Here is a 17,200-nt window from a genome sequence, read left to right as displayed (position 1 = left end):
GAACATTTGGTTATAGCGACAGCAAAAAGTGATATTCAGCAAGGTGAAATGTAAACAACATAATCAAATAAGTAGTAGGCCTATAGAAGAAGCTGCAGAAACACTATAAATCATTAAAAGTTAACGTTACCATGGGGATCTACCATGGTTTAAAGTCTGCCAGCTTTGCGAAAGCATAACGTTAAGCCCAAAGATAGCTGCCTGACCTACTCATCTAGCTTTGTAATGCAGGCCCATGGACTGTCCTTGCTATTTACACCTCTCATGGGGTACCAGAGGAATGTTCCAGGCCTGGTTGTCATTACCAGCCATCTTCTCACCACATCCATATGGATTTGGCCCCTAAGAGCTCATTAAATCACTGCAGCAGTGAAAAGCAGCCATAATGTGGAGACAGCGTTTGACTGCTGAACAGCTAAAGGTTGCCTACTGCATTTGTTTATTGACATCTGTGACTGCATGCATTATAAATAAAGAGTTTTGCGGTTCCTATGGGATTTGCTGGCAAAATAAACATTGATGGGAGTACATGAGTATTTTTACACAGCTTTAAAAGGTCAATTCATTTAAATTACAGTAGATTTTATGTGATGGTTTAATGTGTGTAGGTCTCCATCTCGAGATTTCTGACACACATGTAAAGCAGCTAACCCAATCTTATTTTTTTTTCCATCTGAGAAATATTAGTAAATTGAAATGTGTAGTTTCAACTGCTGAACTTGAGCTCATACATGCATTTATCTGTTCCCGCATTGACTACTGCAACTCACTATTCTCTGCACTCAGTATGTCTGCCCTCGATTGCCTTCAGTCCATCCAAAACGCTGCCGCAAGGCTACTTACAAGGTCATCTAGACGGTCTCACATCACCTCAGTACTCAAGTCTCTCCACTGGCTACCTGTCAAATATAGGATCAGGTTAGTCACCTGCATATGTGACTGACCTTCTGGAACCTTATTTGACAGTGCGCCCTCTAAGGTCTACTATATCAAATCAAATTTGCTAACTGTTCCTCGCACCCGGCTTAGGACCTGTGGTGACCGAGCCTTCGAGTTGGTAGCACAGAGACTTTGGAATGCTCTACCTCCTCCAGTACGATCTGCTGTCTCTGTTGACTCTATTAAAAATTAGTTAAAACTGTTTTTTATGGGTTAGGGTTAGGGGTTCGCTATATAAATATATATATAAATACACTAGCTGGAGATGTCCAATCCGTGCATACTTTAATGGATTGGTGTCAGCTGAAATAGAGCCGATCAAAAACAATCATTTCTTTACTGTTGTATCTGTTTTGTCCACCTCAGTGCTTCAGTGGTGCCCGTCTGCTTGATCTGCGTTTTCTCTGGTTGAGCGAGACGTCTTCACTCCGATCAGTTCATGTCATTGTTAGGAGTCGCATTCTCTCAGTTAAACTTTGATAAAAATCATATCAATAATTTAAGCTTATCAGTATAATATTTTGAAACCAGGGTCTTCAGTATTTGTATCAGTTAGTTTATAAAAAAAAGATCGGATCACTGGAAGAGGCTTAAAAGCTCTGTAGAGCTGAGGGGAACTGCAGAGTTGGTGAAAATTTGCTGTAGGTGTATCACTACTATAGCCTGGTCCTACCAGACTGTAGTATAGACTACATTTCATTTGTACAGAGAGTCTGGCCACTCTCCATTGACAAGTGTTAACTTCCTTGAAGTACTTTGTTGAAGTTTAAAACCATATGGATTGGACGTATGTCATGCGCAACAAGAGGGGAGACCGACAACAACTATCAACTAGTGTTAGCCTTAGCCAACTCCTTCACCACTAATGGAGCGAGCTGGAAAATCAAACTTTTCCCGAACTCCGTGGGCAAGTACATCATGGCCACCAACAAAACTCAGCAAAGACTGTTCTTGCTCGGGCTTTAACTTCTGGATATTCGGCAGCGTTGCCACAACGGACCGAATGGCTTCGCTTGCATCTTTCTAGCACACAACCTCAACGTCATTGTTCTCAGCCACTCCCTCTGTTCACAGATTGGACCGCCAAATATTTGGCCGTAGAAAACCCAAGAATATACCGCAAACCCAGATGGAGTACTGAAGGAAAATGAAAATTGAGCGGAAGTACATAGGAGGGCGGAGCCAGGCTATCACTACTAGCGACACCTTACACATTACTCAACCATTTTATTAATTGTTATGTAGTGCAGCTTTAATTTATCTTGAATTAGTGCTTCCAATGCCTATTAAGCGCTTTCCACCAGTGGAAATCTTACTAACCTTAAATGGTGTAACGTAGCGGCCATCAGGAGTAACATCTCCCGTCTTATTCAGCAGATTCTCCCGAGGGATCCTCACATTATGAAACAAAGCAAACCTGAAGAGAGAGAGACAGATAAATGATCTTTGGTTACACAGAACACTGGAAACATGCAACACAAAAGAACTCCATATATATTGAAATTATAGTGATGTGGTGTGTCTGCTTGAACTTTGAGCAGCGAAAAATAAAAATAATAAATCACTTAATTTATCAACTGCTTTATTGCCTGACTAAAACCCAAATTCCACACACATTCCGGTCAGTATCAAAAAAGTACAAATGTTCAATACCAGCCCCATTTACTGTGAGTTTTTTGCAAAAATAAATGAATTCTCTCATTCAAGAAGCTTGAACCAACACATTGTAATTGGATACATTACTTAACCCTGTATAGTACAGCCTGTTTGATTTGCTTTGTTAAAATCAGTTTTTCTGCATGTTTTAGTATCCATCTCAAATGTTTCCTCTGGGTCTGACATTCCTCTGCTATAAACTATGAATGCAGCTATCTCCATCTAGTTGCTTTACTGAGGCACTGAAGAACATGTGTTGCCGCTTTACATGAGCAAGGGATGGTGTATGGTGTGTGTAGTATGGTAAAAGATCAGCACTTTGAACTATAACATAAATATATGATAAGTACAAGTAATTTTTCAAGATGGCCACGTGAGCCTCTTTGTCTTTCATTTGTACAAATAACTCTTGAAATACTGATCAAGTCCGGCCTACACTTATCAAATTGGTGTGTATAACCTGAGTGTTCATTTGGAGGATTGAGATGTTTGACCAAGGTCATGGCTGATAACAGACACAATGTATGCTAAAAGAATCTGACTCTGAGAAAAGATGCAATTCTGCATTAATGAATGAACTAAAGGTGCTTCATGCTAAAATAGACTGTACGCAAAATGCAGTGGGAAAGCAAGTCAACAGTAATATTGAGCAGTAGTTTGAAGTGGGCATCCTGAGCTTAAGAATGGACATGACTGAGCTGAAAATAGCTGGAAAATATCCAGAAGAAAAGATTTTATCCAGATGTCTTGCACTCACCAGCACCCATAATGACATAATGTCAACTGGGGACTATATAGTTTACCTGTCATTGCAACTTCACGTACAGTAGGCCTATGTTAGTCAAAACTCTTGACATGCATACTTTCCCCACCACACTCATACTGTCCCTGTCCTTGCATCATTTTACATTTTATTATAGGGCTCAAGCATTTCTGTATTGACTTGTTTTCTGTATGAGTGGTACACTTTTACATGTTATCTGCACTTACAGAACCTTGGGCTTTCTCTGCTACTGTAACAAGCTGTTAAACATCAGATCTTTGGGTAAAATACAACAATGTCTCCCTCTGTTGTCACCTACCCGTTATCCAGTCCGTTCTGCCCCAGCTTCTTGCCCATGTCTCCAACCAGCACACCAGGCAGAGCTAGCAGGGTCTTGGGATCTCTCAGCTGCAGCACAATGGTTATTGATTTAACTTTGGCATTTTCAGATTTTTACCTGTTTGAGTATTGTACATAATGATTAAACCTAGAGTGATAATAATATTAATTCATTACATTCATATAGCTCTTTATCATAGACAGTCAAAGCGCTTGGGGGGGGGCTACTCTCTACCACCACCAATGTGTAGGACGCATGGGTGATGTACGGCAGCCTTACGACGGTAGACGCTTGGTAGAAAGGGAGGGGAACATGTGTTCAAGGTTTATGTTTCATCCTGTTCATTTTTAATGAGACTTTAATTGCTTTCCATGATTACACTTCAGCTAATAGGGGAGGTTGTAATGCATTGCTTTTCCTGATTAGTATTTTTTCGCATTGTGACAGAATGACATACATTCATATTGTTATTATATTATTATTATTGCACGCTCATAGGTCATGTTTTTGTCTTATGTTTATTTCCGTATTCTTTTTGCCACTTCCTGTTTTGTTTTGATACTCACTGTCTTGTCTCGTTTCTGGTCACTTCACTTCCTGGTCTTTGTCTGCCTTCCCGCCATGTCTCATAACTGCCCCTCGCCTAATGTGCTGCACCTGTGTCCAATTGTCTCCTCTGTGTCTGTGTATATATCCCTGCCCCTTTCCTTAGTCCTGTGCCAGTTCGTTTTGTAACGTTTGTGTCAATGTTCCAGCCTGTTTTCCCTGTGTGCGTCTAGTGAGTTTGTTGACCCTGTTTTGTCTTCTGGTTTTGGATCTCTGCCTCTGAGTTTTGGTGCTTTTGCCTGTATTTTCTGTCACCGTTTGTAGATAAACTGTTTGGACTTTGACACCTAAGAACGAGTCGTGCATTTGTGAGTCTATTACTCTGTGTGAGCGCTTTCTCACATTAACACACATTGAATTTTTTGGTTGGATTATGTTGTCTGTCAACTGACAGCTCAACTGCGTTCATAACGTACACTCCAGACAATGTAACCTTTTCTGTTTTTGGATTTCTTTTTTGTACTAAAGTATATTAGTACTAAATGACATTGTATATTTCATTGTCACACTGTACTGTAGACTAGAAACAACATTCCAAGTTGAAAACTTGGGTAATACTGAGTTTTCTGAGATGAAGTGCTGTGTGACATCACATAACATTTCTTGATAATGGAACCACAACATACAAACTAACTTACTAACAACTTGGTCAGGGATTGAAGGTCAGAGTCTTACCGGCACAACAAAAGAGTGCAGGCCATGGCACACCTGGTCAGGCGTGTAGAGCTGAGCGAACACCACAGCGTGGGTCGCAGTCTTACCCATGTTCCCCACCCAGAACTTGGCGGCCTCAAAGTCCGGAGAGTTGATCACAAACTCCTACAGAGTAGAAAGGTAAACGGAAAAAATAAATCAGAATTCCGCCAACATTTCCTGGTGAAATCTGACAAGGTGGAAGGACCAGTAAACCAGAAACATTTTACCAGGATATATTTTATCAGATGAAGGTTTGAGGACCAAAACGTTAATAAAGTGAGCACAAGTGATCGAGTGTGTCAGGATTTTTCCTTCTTTCCTATCAATAAGACTGTCTGGTGTGCAAGAACTTTGTAGTAATTGATTTAAATAATCAATTAAGACTACATTTTGTAGATATTTTTCTAATTCTTGCTTTTCTCGTGTGAATTACGGGAAAACTTTAATTGACCAAAAAAATATTCAAATACAACTGGGATTGAAAGTCCAAGTCTGGTTGCTCCTTTTTTGATTATCAATGTTTGTGTGATTTTAGCCTTTTAGCCACCATATGTAATTGGTGTGTATTTATAGATATAAACTGTTGAAACCCAGAAAATGACTTTGGTGTTCCTAATGGTTTTATGGCCCTGCTGGCAACCTGACAAATTCAAAACTGTGACAAGCAACAAAAGACACACACATTACACATTACATTAAGGAAAAATGACATACCTACTGTAGATACTTTTATGCTGTCATATTGCCATTTAATATTCATACAAACATATATTGTGTGTGTGTCTGGTGGTGCGTGTTCTGACCTGGCTGGAGGGGTCATATGTTGCTGTAGTCCTCATGGCTCTGGTGTTGCTGCCGTGGCTCAGCTCAGTCATTCCAAAGCATCCAAACATCTACAAACAGACACATGCAGACACATGCAGTTAATGTTGATCATTCAGCACATGTATCTTATAAATCTATAGGGGCAGGATCATTGTAGACCCTCCCTGTACTGCATTTTACCATTAGACGGCCATTAATAAAGCACTAATACAACTGTAAAGCGGAGTTATTGGCAGCGTAAAGCTGTGTTGAACTCTTACCGTCATGTCTTGAATGTTTTCAACATAGTTGCTGTGTCTTCCTGATCCTAAGTTGGCAATAGTTGATCCATAAATCTGAAACCAAGATGTTTTTTAAGTATATTTTACAGTGATGAGACAATGAATGAAAAGGAAAAAGTAAAGTTGCTAGCTAAAAGTTGCTAGCTAAAAGTTTGGGAGAGATACAAAAAACTAACCATACATAGACAAGAGTCTACAGTTATCAGCTCTTTGACGCTGTACTTTAAGTGGTGCTTTGAGCTAAATGCTAACATGGTGATGTTTAGTAAGCAATTTCTCTATGCATCTTAAGCTAGCGTGTTATTAGACTTACCCAATTAGCACGAAACACAAAGTTCAGCTGAGTTTTTCATATATTTGGTCAACTATTGGACAGATTGAAATGTTTACCTGATGATGGTGCTAGATGAAAAGGTATTAGCCTACATCATGAACCATGAATGTCCATAGTAAATGTAATTGTAATATATCAATAGTCATTGAGATATTTCAGTCTGGACCAAAGTGGATGACCGACTGATTCACGTTGCCATCTATAGAGCTACGCCTCAAGCCTGGCTAAACGCTAACAGTGATATGGGTAATTTTAAAAAGGCAATTACAAATGACAAATCTTGTTATTTAGGTTGGAGGGCTAGTTGCATGTTGGAGAACAGCAAAGTACAGGCCCTGTACAGTATAGGGGCATAGTCAATGTGGAAAGTCAACACTAGGATTATTAATGAAGTAAATATAATGCATGTTATTGCTAAGTAGATCTAATTATAGTATACATTTCATTCAACCTCTTTAAATTTTTGATACACCCATATTCAATCCCACCACAGCCACCAATGCACACTCGCCTCTTTGTTGAGAAAGTACTTGGCTGCCAAGGAACAGTCATACATGCCAAGGCAACTATTAAGAGTCACAGCCTTCCAGGGGTTAGCCATCACCTCTTCTTTTGTTAGAAAATTGTAGCGGAAGAGCTGCTTTAACCTGTGAAATTTTATCTGAAGCTTTATTTTCTCTATGTACATTACATAGATAATGATATGATATATAACATATGCTGTCACTGGTGGTTGCATATGGTTATGTTGATACCTGAAGAAGGTCCGCTCTCTCATTTCCGCGAGAGGGACGTCTTCACCGGGCCGACGTGCAAACAAAGGGTCATTCTCAAATGTCTTGAACACATGTTGCTGCAGCACAGAGAAGAAAAGAAAATGATCAGGATATGAAGAGGAACATTTAGATGACATGGGGTACCAAACATACAGAAGTCCTGAAAGGCAAGGTGAAAAAGAAATTGCATGCAATGTCAACTTTGCATGCAATTTCTTTTAAGTTGACCAAAACCTAAGTTCATCTTTTACGTAGAAGATGTTATCTCGTACGTAGGAGATGTACGTAGGAGATCATATCTTAAAGTTCATCTCCTACATACCTTTTGTTTATGCTACATTTGGTTGAACTTTCAACTCCTTTTGTATTGCGCACTAAGCGCTACATTCTGCACACCTTTCTCACTCTCAAACCAGCCCAAAGATTTATCTTGTACGTAGGTAGGAGATAACCTTTAACACATTTTTCACCTTGCAATTCAGGGCTTCCGTACAACATGTTCTCTTATATACAAAGTTATTTAAAAGTTAAGTAAAGGTGCTTGTAAGAAACAGCAGTTGAAAAACAATCTCAAATAGTTGTGTCCTAGATCAAGAATGAACACTGAACCCCAGAGTTTAAGCCAACATGAACGAGAAGTCCTTGAAGTTCTCCTCCTGTTTGAGTGATTTTTGTAAAAAAAATGACGGTGTCCAACTGTTGAAAAATGAAAATGTATATATTTCTTTAAAGATGGCAGGAGCGCCTTGGTTACATTCCATGCCACATTTATTCATTCAACCTTTATTTGTACTCAAGAGATCATTGAGGGGCAGCCCTCATTTACAATGGCATCGAGTTACAAAGACAAAGATTTCGACACAGAAAAGGAAGCGACCCCATCAGAAGAACACAGAAATTCCCAAATAGAAAAACAATTTGATAAACAGATTAGGACAACCAGGATGCAAAAGAAATACAACTATGTAAAGCAATTACAAGTAGAAGTCTGGAGGTCCAAAATCAGATTTCTAAAATGTCCGAAAGGCACAATGAGTTGATTTTGAGAAAGTGTTTTGTTATTTTGTTCCACGAGTCAGGTGCACTAAAACAATCATTTTTCATCAATCCAGATGCTGAGATATTTATATTCTGTGACTCTCTCGATAGTAAGTCCGTTCATAGTGGAAATATTAGTTTAACCATATATACATGGCTCTTGAAAATAGCACGTTTGAAAATAGCATGTTTTAGCTTTGTTTTTATCAGCGTTCAATCTTAGGTCTTTTGAGCATCTTGCAGAATGTTACATGATGACATGGTCCGAGGTTCGACTTTGTTGCAGGTCGTACAAGTGGCAATTGTGTAGAACTATTGAACCTATTACAAAAATGTAGACCTAACTACAGAGAGCTTTTAAGGCTAACAGCTACCTTGAATGCAATGATTTCCTCTCCGTCTAAGAAGCAGAGCATGTCCTTCCAGTTGAAAGAGGCTTTGTTCCTGTAGATATCCAGCGGGCCACTGGGAAAGTCAGCCACTTCATGAGCCATCTTCTTGTGTTTAGACTGAAGGGGTTCACCCAGCAGGGAAATAAGGCACTTTGCTCTTTCTGAGTAAAGAAGAAACAAGGGATGAACATAAATGAAAGCAGGGGTATACTATATATATATATATATATATATACACATGAAAAAATTAGGACACCCATGCTAAAGTTGACCAAAAAGAGGAATAAAAAAATCATCTTTTGGAAATTGATCTTAATGCCTTAATTAAAAAAATGAGGAAAAATCCAACCTTTAAGGACACCAATTTTCTTTGTGAATGAATAATGTATCGTAAATGAATAAATGTTCTTCCTTAAAATACAGGGGGCATAAGTCAGTACACCCCTATGTTAAATTCCCATAGAGGCAGGCAGATTTGTATTTTTAAAGGCCAGTTACTTCATGGATCCAGGATACTATGCATCCTGATAAAGTTCCCTTGGCCTTTGGAATTAAAATAGCCCCCCACATCATCACATACCCTTCACCATACCTAGAGATTGGCATGGGGTATGTTCAGAGATAACTTTTGACACTATAAATAATATTGAATTGAAATCAATTGGCGTTTTTCCATTACATGGTACCTGCTCGACTCGCCTCAACTCTACCCGCCTGTTTTGGTTTTCTATTATGAAAAAAAGTCCCTGGTACCTGCCAACAGGTACTTTTCTAATGGCGTTTTTCCATTACATGGTACCTGCTCGACTCGACTCGACACACTGTACGTCCGTTTTCCATGTGGCTGGTCGTCTTATATGCCGGCTCGACGCACACAACAGTGCACAAGTATAACCATCAGGCCGCTTGAGCTTGTTTTACAGTTCTGTGGAGGTTCCACGCAGAGCTTTCGCCGTAGCCTATGTAAAAGTGGCCTGATGTTTATACTTCTGCGCTGGTGTGTGCGTCGAGCCAGCATGTGTGTGTGTGTACGTAGGCTACGGCGAAAGCTCTGCCTGGAGCCTCCGCAGAACTGTAAAGCAAGCGGCGCCGCAGTAAACTGCCGTGACCTAACGCGACACACACACAGAACGTGGAAGGTGTGTTGTTGTTGCCACAGCCAGAAGACACATTTAATTTCAAATGAAGCTGTAGGCAGCAAAACAAAACCCAGCTGGTTAAACTGTTTTAAAATGGTGGGTTTGTTCAGGACACCCGTCTGTCGCTATCACGTCACCTTTTGGTATCGGCTCAGCTCGCTTGGAACCTCGACTGAGGTGGTACTAAAAAAAGTACCTGTTAGCAGGTACCAGGTACTTTTTTTCGTAATGGAAAACCAAAAAAGGCGAGTAGAGTCGAGGCGAGTCGAGCAGGTACCACGTGATGGATAAACGCCATAAGTATCACCTCCATCGAGGTTCCAAGCGAGCCGAGGCGATACCAAAAGGTGACGTTAAAACCTGCAGACTACTGATTGGTTGGAGAGAACGGTCACTGCGTCATCATTGCTAGCGACAGATGGGGGTGACCTGAACAAACCCGCCATTTTTAAACAGTTTAGCCAGCGGTGTTTTTTTTGCTGCCTCCAGCTTCTTTTGAAACAAAATGTGTCTTCTGGCTGCAGCAACAGCCACATGCCGAGAGTCAAAAACAACACACCTTCAACGTTCTATGCGTGTGTCGCGTTAGGTCAGTTTCCTGCGGCGTCGCTATGACAACCAGCCACGCTCGCCTCACACATGAGATGGTACTAAATCTGCAATGGAAAATGTAGCTGCTATCAATACAGAGCGGAGTTCAAGGTTTCATCCGGACCTCTGTGTACCTGCTGGCACAGAGCGGTCTGTTACACTGGAAGATGGCCAGACGGAGATATTAGACATTTTAAGTAATCATTAAAGCTGTCTGAAACCCACTTTGATTTGATTTGATTTATTAGTGTTTTCCATTAGCTGGGGCCATAGCCACAGCTATTCTTCCTGGAGTCCACCCAAAACTTGTGCAGCTATACATTGCCGTGCATGATCACATTAAAAACAACCACCAAACAAAACAATAGTCAATGCATCACGGAAAGAAAAACAATCAAAATAATAAGACACAACAACATTCAACTCAACACAACACAACACAGGACCTAGTTTAAATTATTCACAAAATGTAGAGTTGAAATTACGACATTAATCACTGATAGTCAGACCAAACAAAAGCACACATAAAACCCTTAATGAGACTGGCAAATCTAACAGTTTGCAGAGAACTGCTCAGCTACGATATGTTCTTCCAAGTAATATTACTTTAAGATTTGTGAAAGCTTTATTCTATTTGTTAAAATGCAACAACTAAAAGGACTCAGGACTACATTATCCCAGAGAGGCTACAGATTCTCTTTAAACACAGTTTCATATTTGTGACACCTTATGTGGTCCATATCCTTTCAGTTGACAATGTTCTACAGGTTCAGAGAGACTCAAGAATCTATACATTTTCTAACAATTCGCTCCATTCACTTACTCACTAGATAAGAAAAGGGCCAAGAGGAAAGGAAGATTGGTTCAAGGTTGGTTCACAGATAAATCTTCAGGAAGGAAAACGGTGAAACAGTTTGATACAAATGTACGATACCAATGAAAACAGATGAGCGAAGCTTTGTTCAGTTTTTTACAGAATGGAATGTGACAGACAGCCTTTGTTGTTTGACTTTCAATGTAGAAGTCAGTCTCTCCACATCCATTTCTTAATGCCGTGAACATCTCTTCCTTCTCACTTAATTTGTTTTTTAGAAAAGATGTTTTTTTGTATTCCTTTTGAAAAAACAATGAAAACATCTTCATAGTTGGGTCAATTGGTTAATTAACTCAAACACGAATTCTTAATCAATGGTTCTGCCAATTTTACTGTCCTCACCTTGGCCAAAGCCGTAACTGTGGCCTGTGTTAGAGGTACCATAGTCTGGATCAACAGAGGTACATTTCAGGATAATGGACTGGAAGCTCCCTTGATTGCATTTTCAAAAAAAATAGAATAAAGCTTTCACAAATCTGAAAGTGTGTTTTAAAGAATCTTTAGCCTCTCTGGGATAACGCAGTCCTGATTTGATAAGTCCAAGTTTTGATCTGGACCTGGTCCGATGTGGTCTTGATGTAAAAAAGATTGAAAGAATCAGTGAAATGTCCCTTTATTGTATTTTCACAAATGGAATAAAGCTTTCACAAAGCTCAAAGTGGCTTTCAGACAGCTTTAGTGCTTAACCTAAAATGTCTAACACTATTATTGTGTAGTTGTGTCTTACCTTATATGTGAGCTTCCCCTGTCGATATCGCTGTCTCTCTTCTTCTGTGGTAAAAAATGACCTGAGTATAGATGCTGCTTCTCCTTGAAGGAGAGAGAGAGAGAGAGAGATTAACAGGGAAAGTTAATATCTTACTACTTGTCTATATAGTGAGCAGCTATCTAAACAGAGGTATCAGGATGAGAAGAACATCTTGGTCCATACAGGGACCAATGACCTGACAGCAAGGTTCAGAGACTTACCAGCAACACTGTGGTGTGACTCTGTCATCTCTTCTACCAAGCAGTGGTGAAATGTAAATAGGTATATTTACTCATACTATACTTAAGTACAAATGTTGAGGTACTTGTACTTTACTTGATTATTTTCTTTTCATACCACTTTCTACTTCTACTTCGCTACATTTCAGAGAGAAATATTGTACTTTTTACTCCACTACATTCATCTGACAGCTTTAGTTACTAGTTACTTTACAAATTAAGATTTTTTGCACACAAAACACATGCATTTTATAAAATACGATGTTTTATTATAAATTAAACTACCCAACAATATAACAGCATACAAGTCCAGCTGAAATAATAATCAGTTTGGATCCTTTCCAGTTTCTAAAATGTGGGGATTGTTCTGCATTTATGTACATTTTCCTGATGATACTTACATGCTTTAACTTAGGTAACATTTTCAATGCAGGACTTTTACTTAAGTAAAGGATCTGAATACTTCTTCCACCACTGCTACCAAGCACTGATCCATGTCAACACCCAATAAACCCAATCAATGCTGAGATTGCAAAGAAATATACACAACTGCAGAAAGTCCATGTCCCCAGAGACATCGTTCAGCAGCAACACATCCACCTCAGTGAGAGAGCCGTGGAGCCTCAGGGACACAGCCCTAGGCCGAAAGTACATCCACACCTTAGCGCAGAAAACACTCCCCCCCAACCAGGAAGCTCTCTACCCACACGGACGTCACCCTGCCCACGCAGCTTTACTCTCAGCAGCCAAAACAACCACAACGAAAAAAACGTCAAAAACAACACACCTTCAACGTTCTGTGTGTGTCGCGTTAGGTCAGGGCAGTTTCCTGCAGCATCGCTATGACGACCAGCCACACTTGCCTCACGCATGAGACGGTACTAAATCTGCAATGGAAAATGGAGGAGTGGGCACCGTGTCGAGCCGAGCTGAGTAGAGCTGGTACTAGCCGTGGGTAAGCGCCAAATGTGCCGACGTTTTGAGAAATTAGAGCAGAGATGATCAAACTCTAAACAATAGTGTGTAAAAAATAAGATTCTAAACTGACGCACCCTTTTTTTTCAATCAAAGCAACCTTCGTAGCTGCTATCAATACAGTGCGGAGTTCAAGGTTTCATCCGGACCTCTGTGTACCTGCTGGCACAGAGCGATCTGTTACACTGGAAGATGGCCAGACAAAGATATTAGACATTTTAAGTAATCATTAAAGCTGTCTGAAACCCACTTTGATTTGATTTGATATATTAGTGTTTTCCATTAGCTGGGGCCATAGCCACAGCTATTCTTCCTGAGTCCACCCAAAACTTGTGCAGCTATGCATTGTCGTGCATGATCACATTAAAAACAACCACCAAACAAAACAATAGTCAATGCATCACGGAAAGAAAAAACAATCAAAATAATAAGACACAACAACATTCAACTCAACACAACACAACACAGGATCTAGTTTAAATTATTCACAGAATGTAGAGTTGAAATTACGACATTAATCACTGATAGTCAGACCAAACAAAAGCACACATAAAACCCTTAATGAGACTGGCAAATCTAACAGTTTGCAGAGAACTGCTCAGCTACGATATGTTCTTCCAAGTAATATTACTTTAAGATTTGTGAAAGCTTTATTCTATTTGTTAAAATGCAACAACTAAAAGGACTCAGGACTACATTATCCCAGAGAGGCTACAGATTCTCTTTAAACACAGTTTCATATTTGTGACACCTTATGTGGTCCATATCCTTTCAGTTGACAATGTTCTACAGGTTCAGAGAGACTCAAGAATCTATACATTTTCTAACAATTCGCTCCATTCACTTACTCACTAGATAAGAAAAGGGCCAAGAGGAAAGGAAGATTGGTTCAAGGTTGGTTCACAGATAAATCTTCAGGAAGGAAAACGGTGAAACAGTTTGATACAAATGTACGATACCAATGAAAACAGATGAGCGAGAGCTTTGTTCAGTTTTTACAGAATGGAATGTGACAGACAGCCTTTGTTGTTTGACTTTCAATGTAGAAGTCAGTCTCTCCACATCCATTTCTTAATGCTGTGAACATCTCTTCCTTCTCACTTAATTAGTTTTTTAGAAAACATGTTTTTTTGTATTCCTTTTGAAAAACAATGAAAACATCTTCATAGTTGGGTCAATTGGTTAATTAACTCAAACACGAATTCTTAAAAAAAAAAAAAAATCAATGGTTCTGCCAATTTTACTGTCCTCACCTTGGCCAAAGCCGTAACTGTGGCCTGTGTTAGAGGTACCATAGTCTGGATCAACAGAGGTACATTTCCAGGATAATGGACTGGAAGCTCCCTTGATTGAATTTTCAAAAAAATAGAATAAAGCTTTCACAAATCTGAAAGTGTGTTTTAAAGAATCTTTAGCCTCTCTGGGATAACGCAGTCCTGATTTGATAAGTCCAAGTTTTGATCTGGACCTGGTCCGATGTGGTCTTGATGTAAAAAAGATTGAAAGAATCAGTGAAATGTCCCTTTATTGTATTTTCACAAATGGAATAAAGCTTTCACAAAGCTCAAAGTGGCTTTCAGACAGCTTTAGTGCTTAACCTAAAATGTCTAACACTATTATTGTGTAGTTGTGTCTTACCTTATATGTGAGCTTCCCCTGTCGATATCGCTGTCTCTCTTCTTCTGTGGTAAAAAATGACCTGAGTATAGATGCTGCTTCTCCTTGAAGGAGAGAGAGAGAGAGAGAGATTAACAGGGAAAGTTAATATCTTACTACTTGTCTATATAGTGAGCAGCTATCTAAACAGAGGTATCAGGATGAGAAGAACATCTTGGTCCATACAGGGACCAACGACCTGACAGCAAGGTTCAGAGACTTACCAGCAACACTGTGGTGTGACTCTGTCATCTCTTCTACCAAGCAGTGGTGAAATGTAAATAGGTATATTTACTCATACTATACTTAAGTACAAATGTTGAGGTACTTGTACTTTACTTGATTATTTTCTTTTCATACCACTTTCTACTTCTACTTCGCTACATTTCAGAGAGAAATATTGTACTTTTTACTCCACTACATTCATCTGACAGCTTTAGTTACTAGTTACTTTACAAATTAAGATTTTTGCACACAAAACACATGCATTTTATAAAATACGATGTTTTATTATAAATTAAACTACCCAACAATATAACAGCATACAAGTCCAGCTGAAATAATAATCAGTTTGGATCCTTTCCAGTTTCTAAAATGTGGGGATTGTTCTGCATTTATGTACATTTTCCTGATGATACTTACACTTTACCCTCAGCAGCCAAAACAACCACAACACCAGCACCACCAAACGAACCAAGCTATCCACCTGCCACAGCCCCCAGTGGTGGAAGAAGGATTCCGATTATTTCCTTAAGTAAAAGTAAAAATGATTACCACATTTTATTTAAAGCTATAGTTTCTGTTGCCCCCATGAGGAATTCTAAGTAATGACAACAACACTGTCAGCACGTCCACATGATACAAGCCTTCTGTGACCCGTGCACCACCCCCCCCCCTATACTGTATATTGTTGGCTAGTTTAATTTATAATAAAACCATATTTTTACGTATTTTTAAGTAGTAACTAAAGTTGTCAGATGAATGTAGTGGAGTAAAAAGTACAATATTTCTCTCCGAAATGTAACGGAGTAGAAGTAGAAAGTGGCATGAAAAGAAAAGTACCAGTAGAAGTACCTCAAATTTGTACTTAGGTACAAGACTTGAGTAAATGTATCTACAGTGGGGCAAAAAAGTATTTAGTCAGCCACCAATTGTGCAAGTTCTCCCACTTAAAAAGATGAGAGAGGCCTGTAATTTTCATCATAGTTACACTTCAACTATGAGAGACAAAATGAGAAAAGAAATCCAGAAAATCACATTGTAGGATTTTTAATGAATTTATTTGCAAATTCCTCGGGAAAATAAGTATTTGGTCACCTACAAACAAGCAAGATTTCTGGCTCTCACAGACCTGTAACTTCTTCTTTAAGAGGCTCCTCTGTCCTCCACTCGTGCCTGTATTAATGGCACCTGTTTGAACTTCCATCCATCCATCCATCTTCATCCGCTTATCCGGGGTCGGGTCGCGGGGGTAGCAGCTCCAGCAGGGGACCCCAAACTTCCCTTTCCCGGGCCACATTAACCAGCTCCGACTGGGGGATCCCGAGGCGTTCCCAGGCCAGGTTAGAGATATAATCCCTCCACCTAGTCCTGGGTCTCCCCCGAGGCCTCCTCCCAGCTGGACGTGCCTGGAACACCTCCCTAGGGAGGCGCCCAGGGGGCATCCTTACCAGACGCCCAAACCACCTCAACTGGCTCCTTTCGACGCGAAGGAGCAGCGGCTCTACTCCGAGCTCCTCACGGATAATTGAGCTTCTCACCCTATCTCTAAGGGAGACGCCAGCTACCCTCCTGAGGAAACCCATTTCGGCCGCTTGTACCCTGGATCTTGTTCTTTTGGTCATGACCCAGCCTTCATGACCATAGGTGAGGGTAGGAACAAAAACTGACTGGTAGATTGAGAGCTTTGCCTTCTGGCTCAGCTCTCTTTTCGTCACAACGGTGCGATAAATTGAATGTAATACCGCACCTGCTGTGCCGATTCTCCGACCAATCTCCATTGTCCCCTCACTCGCGAACAAGACCCCAAGGTACTTGAACTCCTTCACTTGGGGTAAGGACTCATTCTCTACCTGGAGAAGGCACTCCATCGGTTTCCTGCTGAGAACCATGGCCTCTGATTTAGAGGTGCTGATTCTCATCCCAGCCGCTTCACACTCGGCTGCGAACCGATCCAGTGAGGGCTGAAGGTCACAGGCCGATGATGCCATCAGGACCACATCATCTGCAAAAAGCAGCGATGAGATCCCCAGCCCACCGAACTGCAACCCCTCTCCACCCCGACTACGCCTCGATATCCTGTCCATAAATACTACAAACAGGATTGGTGACA

At 40.2% G+C, this 17,200-nt stretch overlaps 1 protein-coding gene across 3 annotated transcripts in view; it reads right to left on the bottom strand.

The window, feature by feature from the left end:
• LOC144534142 (peroxisomal acyl-coenzyme A oxidase 3-like) overlaps positions 1-8,801 on the bottom strand; it is a 29,435-nt gene extending 20,634 nt beyond the window's left edge. Inside the window, exons 1-8 of one of the 3 annotated variants that reach the window (XM_078275886.1) lie at positions 8,629-8,801; positions 7,196-7,293; positions 6,952-7,087; positions 6,086-6,160; positions 5,804-5,893; positions 4,980-5,123; positions 3,678-3,766; positions 2,260-2,356 (exon numbers count right to left, since the gene is read on the bottom strand). In XM_078275886.1, the coding sequence (XP_078132012.1) occupies positions 2,260-2,356; positions 3,678-3,766; positions 4,980-5,123; positions 5,804-5,893; positions 6,086-6,160; positions 6,952-7,087; positions 7,196-7,293; positions 8,629-8,748 (849 nt within the window). In that variant the 5' untranslated portion in view covers positions 8,749-8,801. The remainder of the gene's footprint in view (positions 1-2,259; positions 2,357-3,677; positions 3,767-4,979; positions 5,124-5,803; positions 5,894-6,085; positions 6,161-6,951; positions 7,088-7,195; positions 7,294-8,628) is intronic. The other 2 variants (XM_078275883.1, XM_078275884.1) reach the window with 2 other exon arrangements.
• Between the last annotated feature and the right edge of the window lie 8,399 nt (positions 8,802-17,200).

The sequence above is a fragment of the Sander vitreus genome, chromosome 19 (genome assembly GCF_031162955.1).
Source record: "Sander vitreus isolate 19-12246 chromosome 19, sanVit1, whole genome shotgun sequence".
NCBI classification, from domain to species: domain Eukaryota; kingdom Metazoa; phylum Chordata; class Actinopteri; order Perciformes; family Percidae; genus Sander; species Sander vitreus.
Note: the sequence above shows the minus strand (reverse complement) of the source record. Positions and strands in the feature narration are given on the sequence as shown.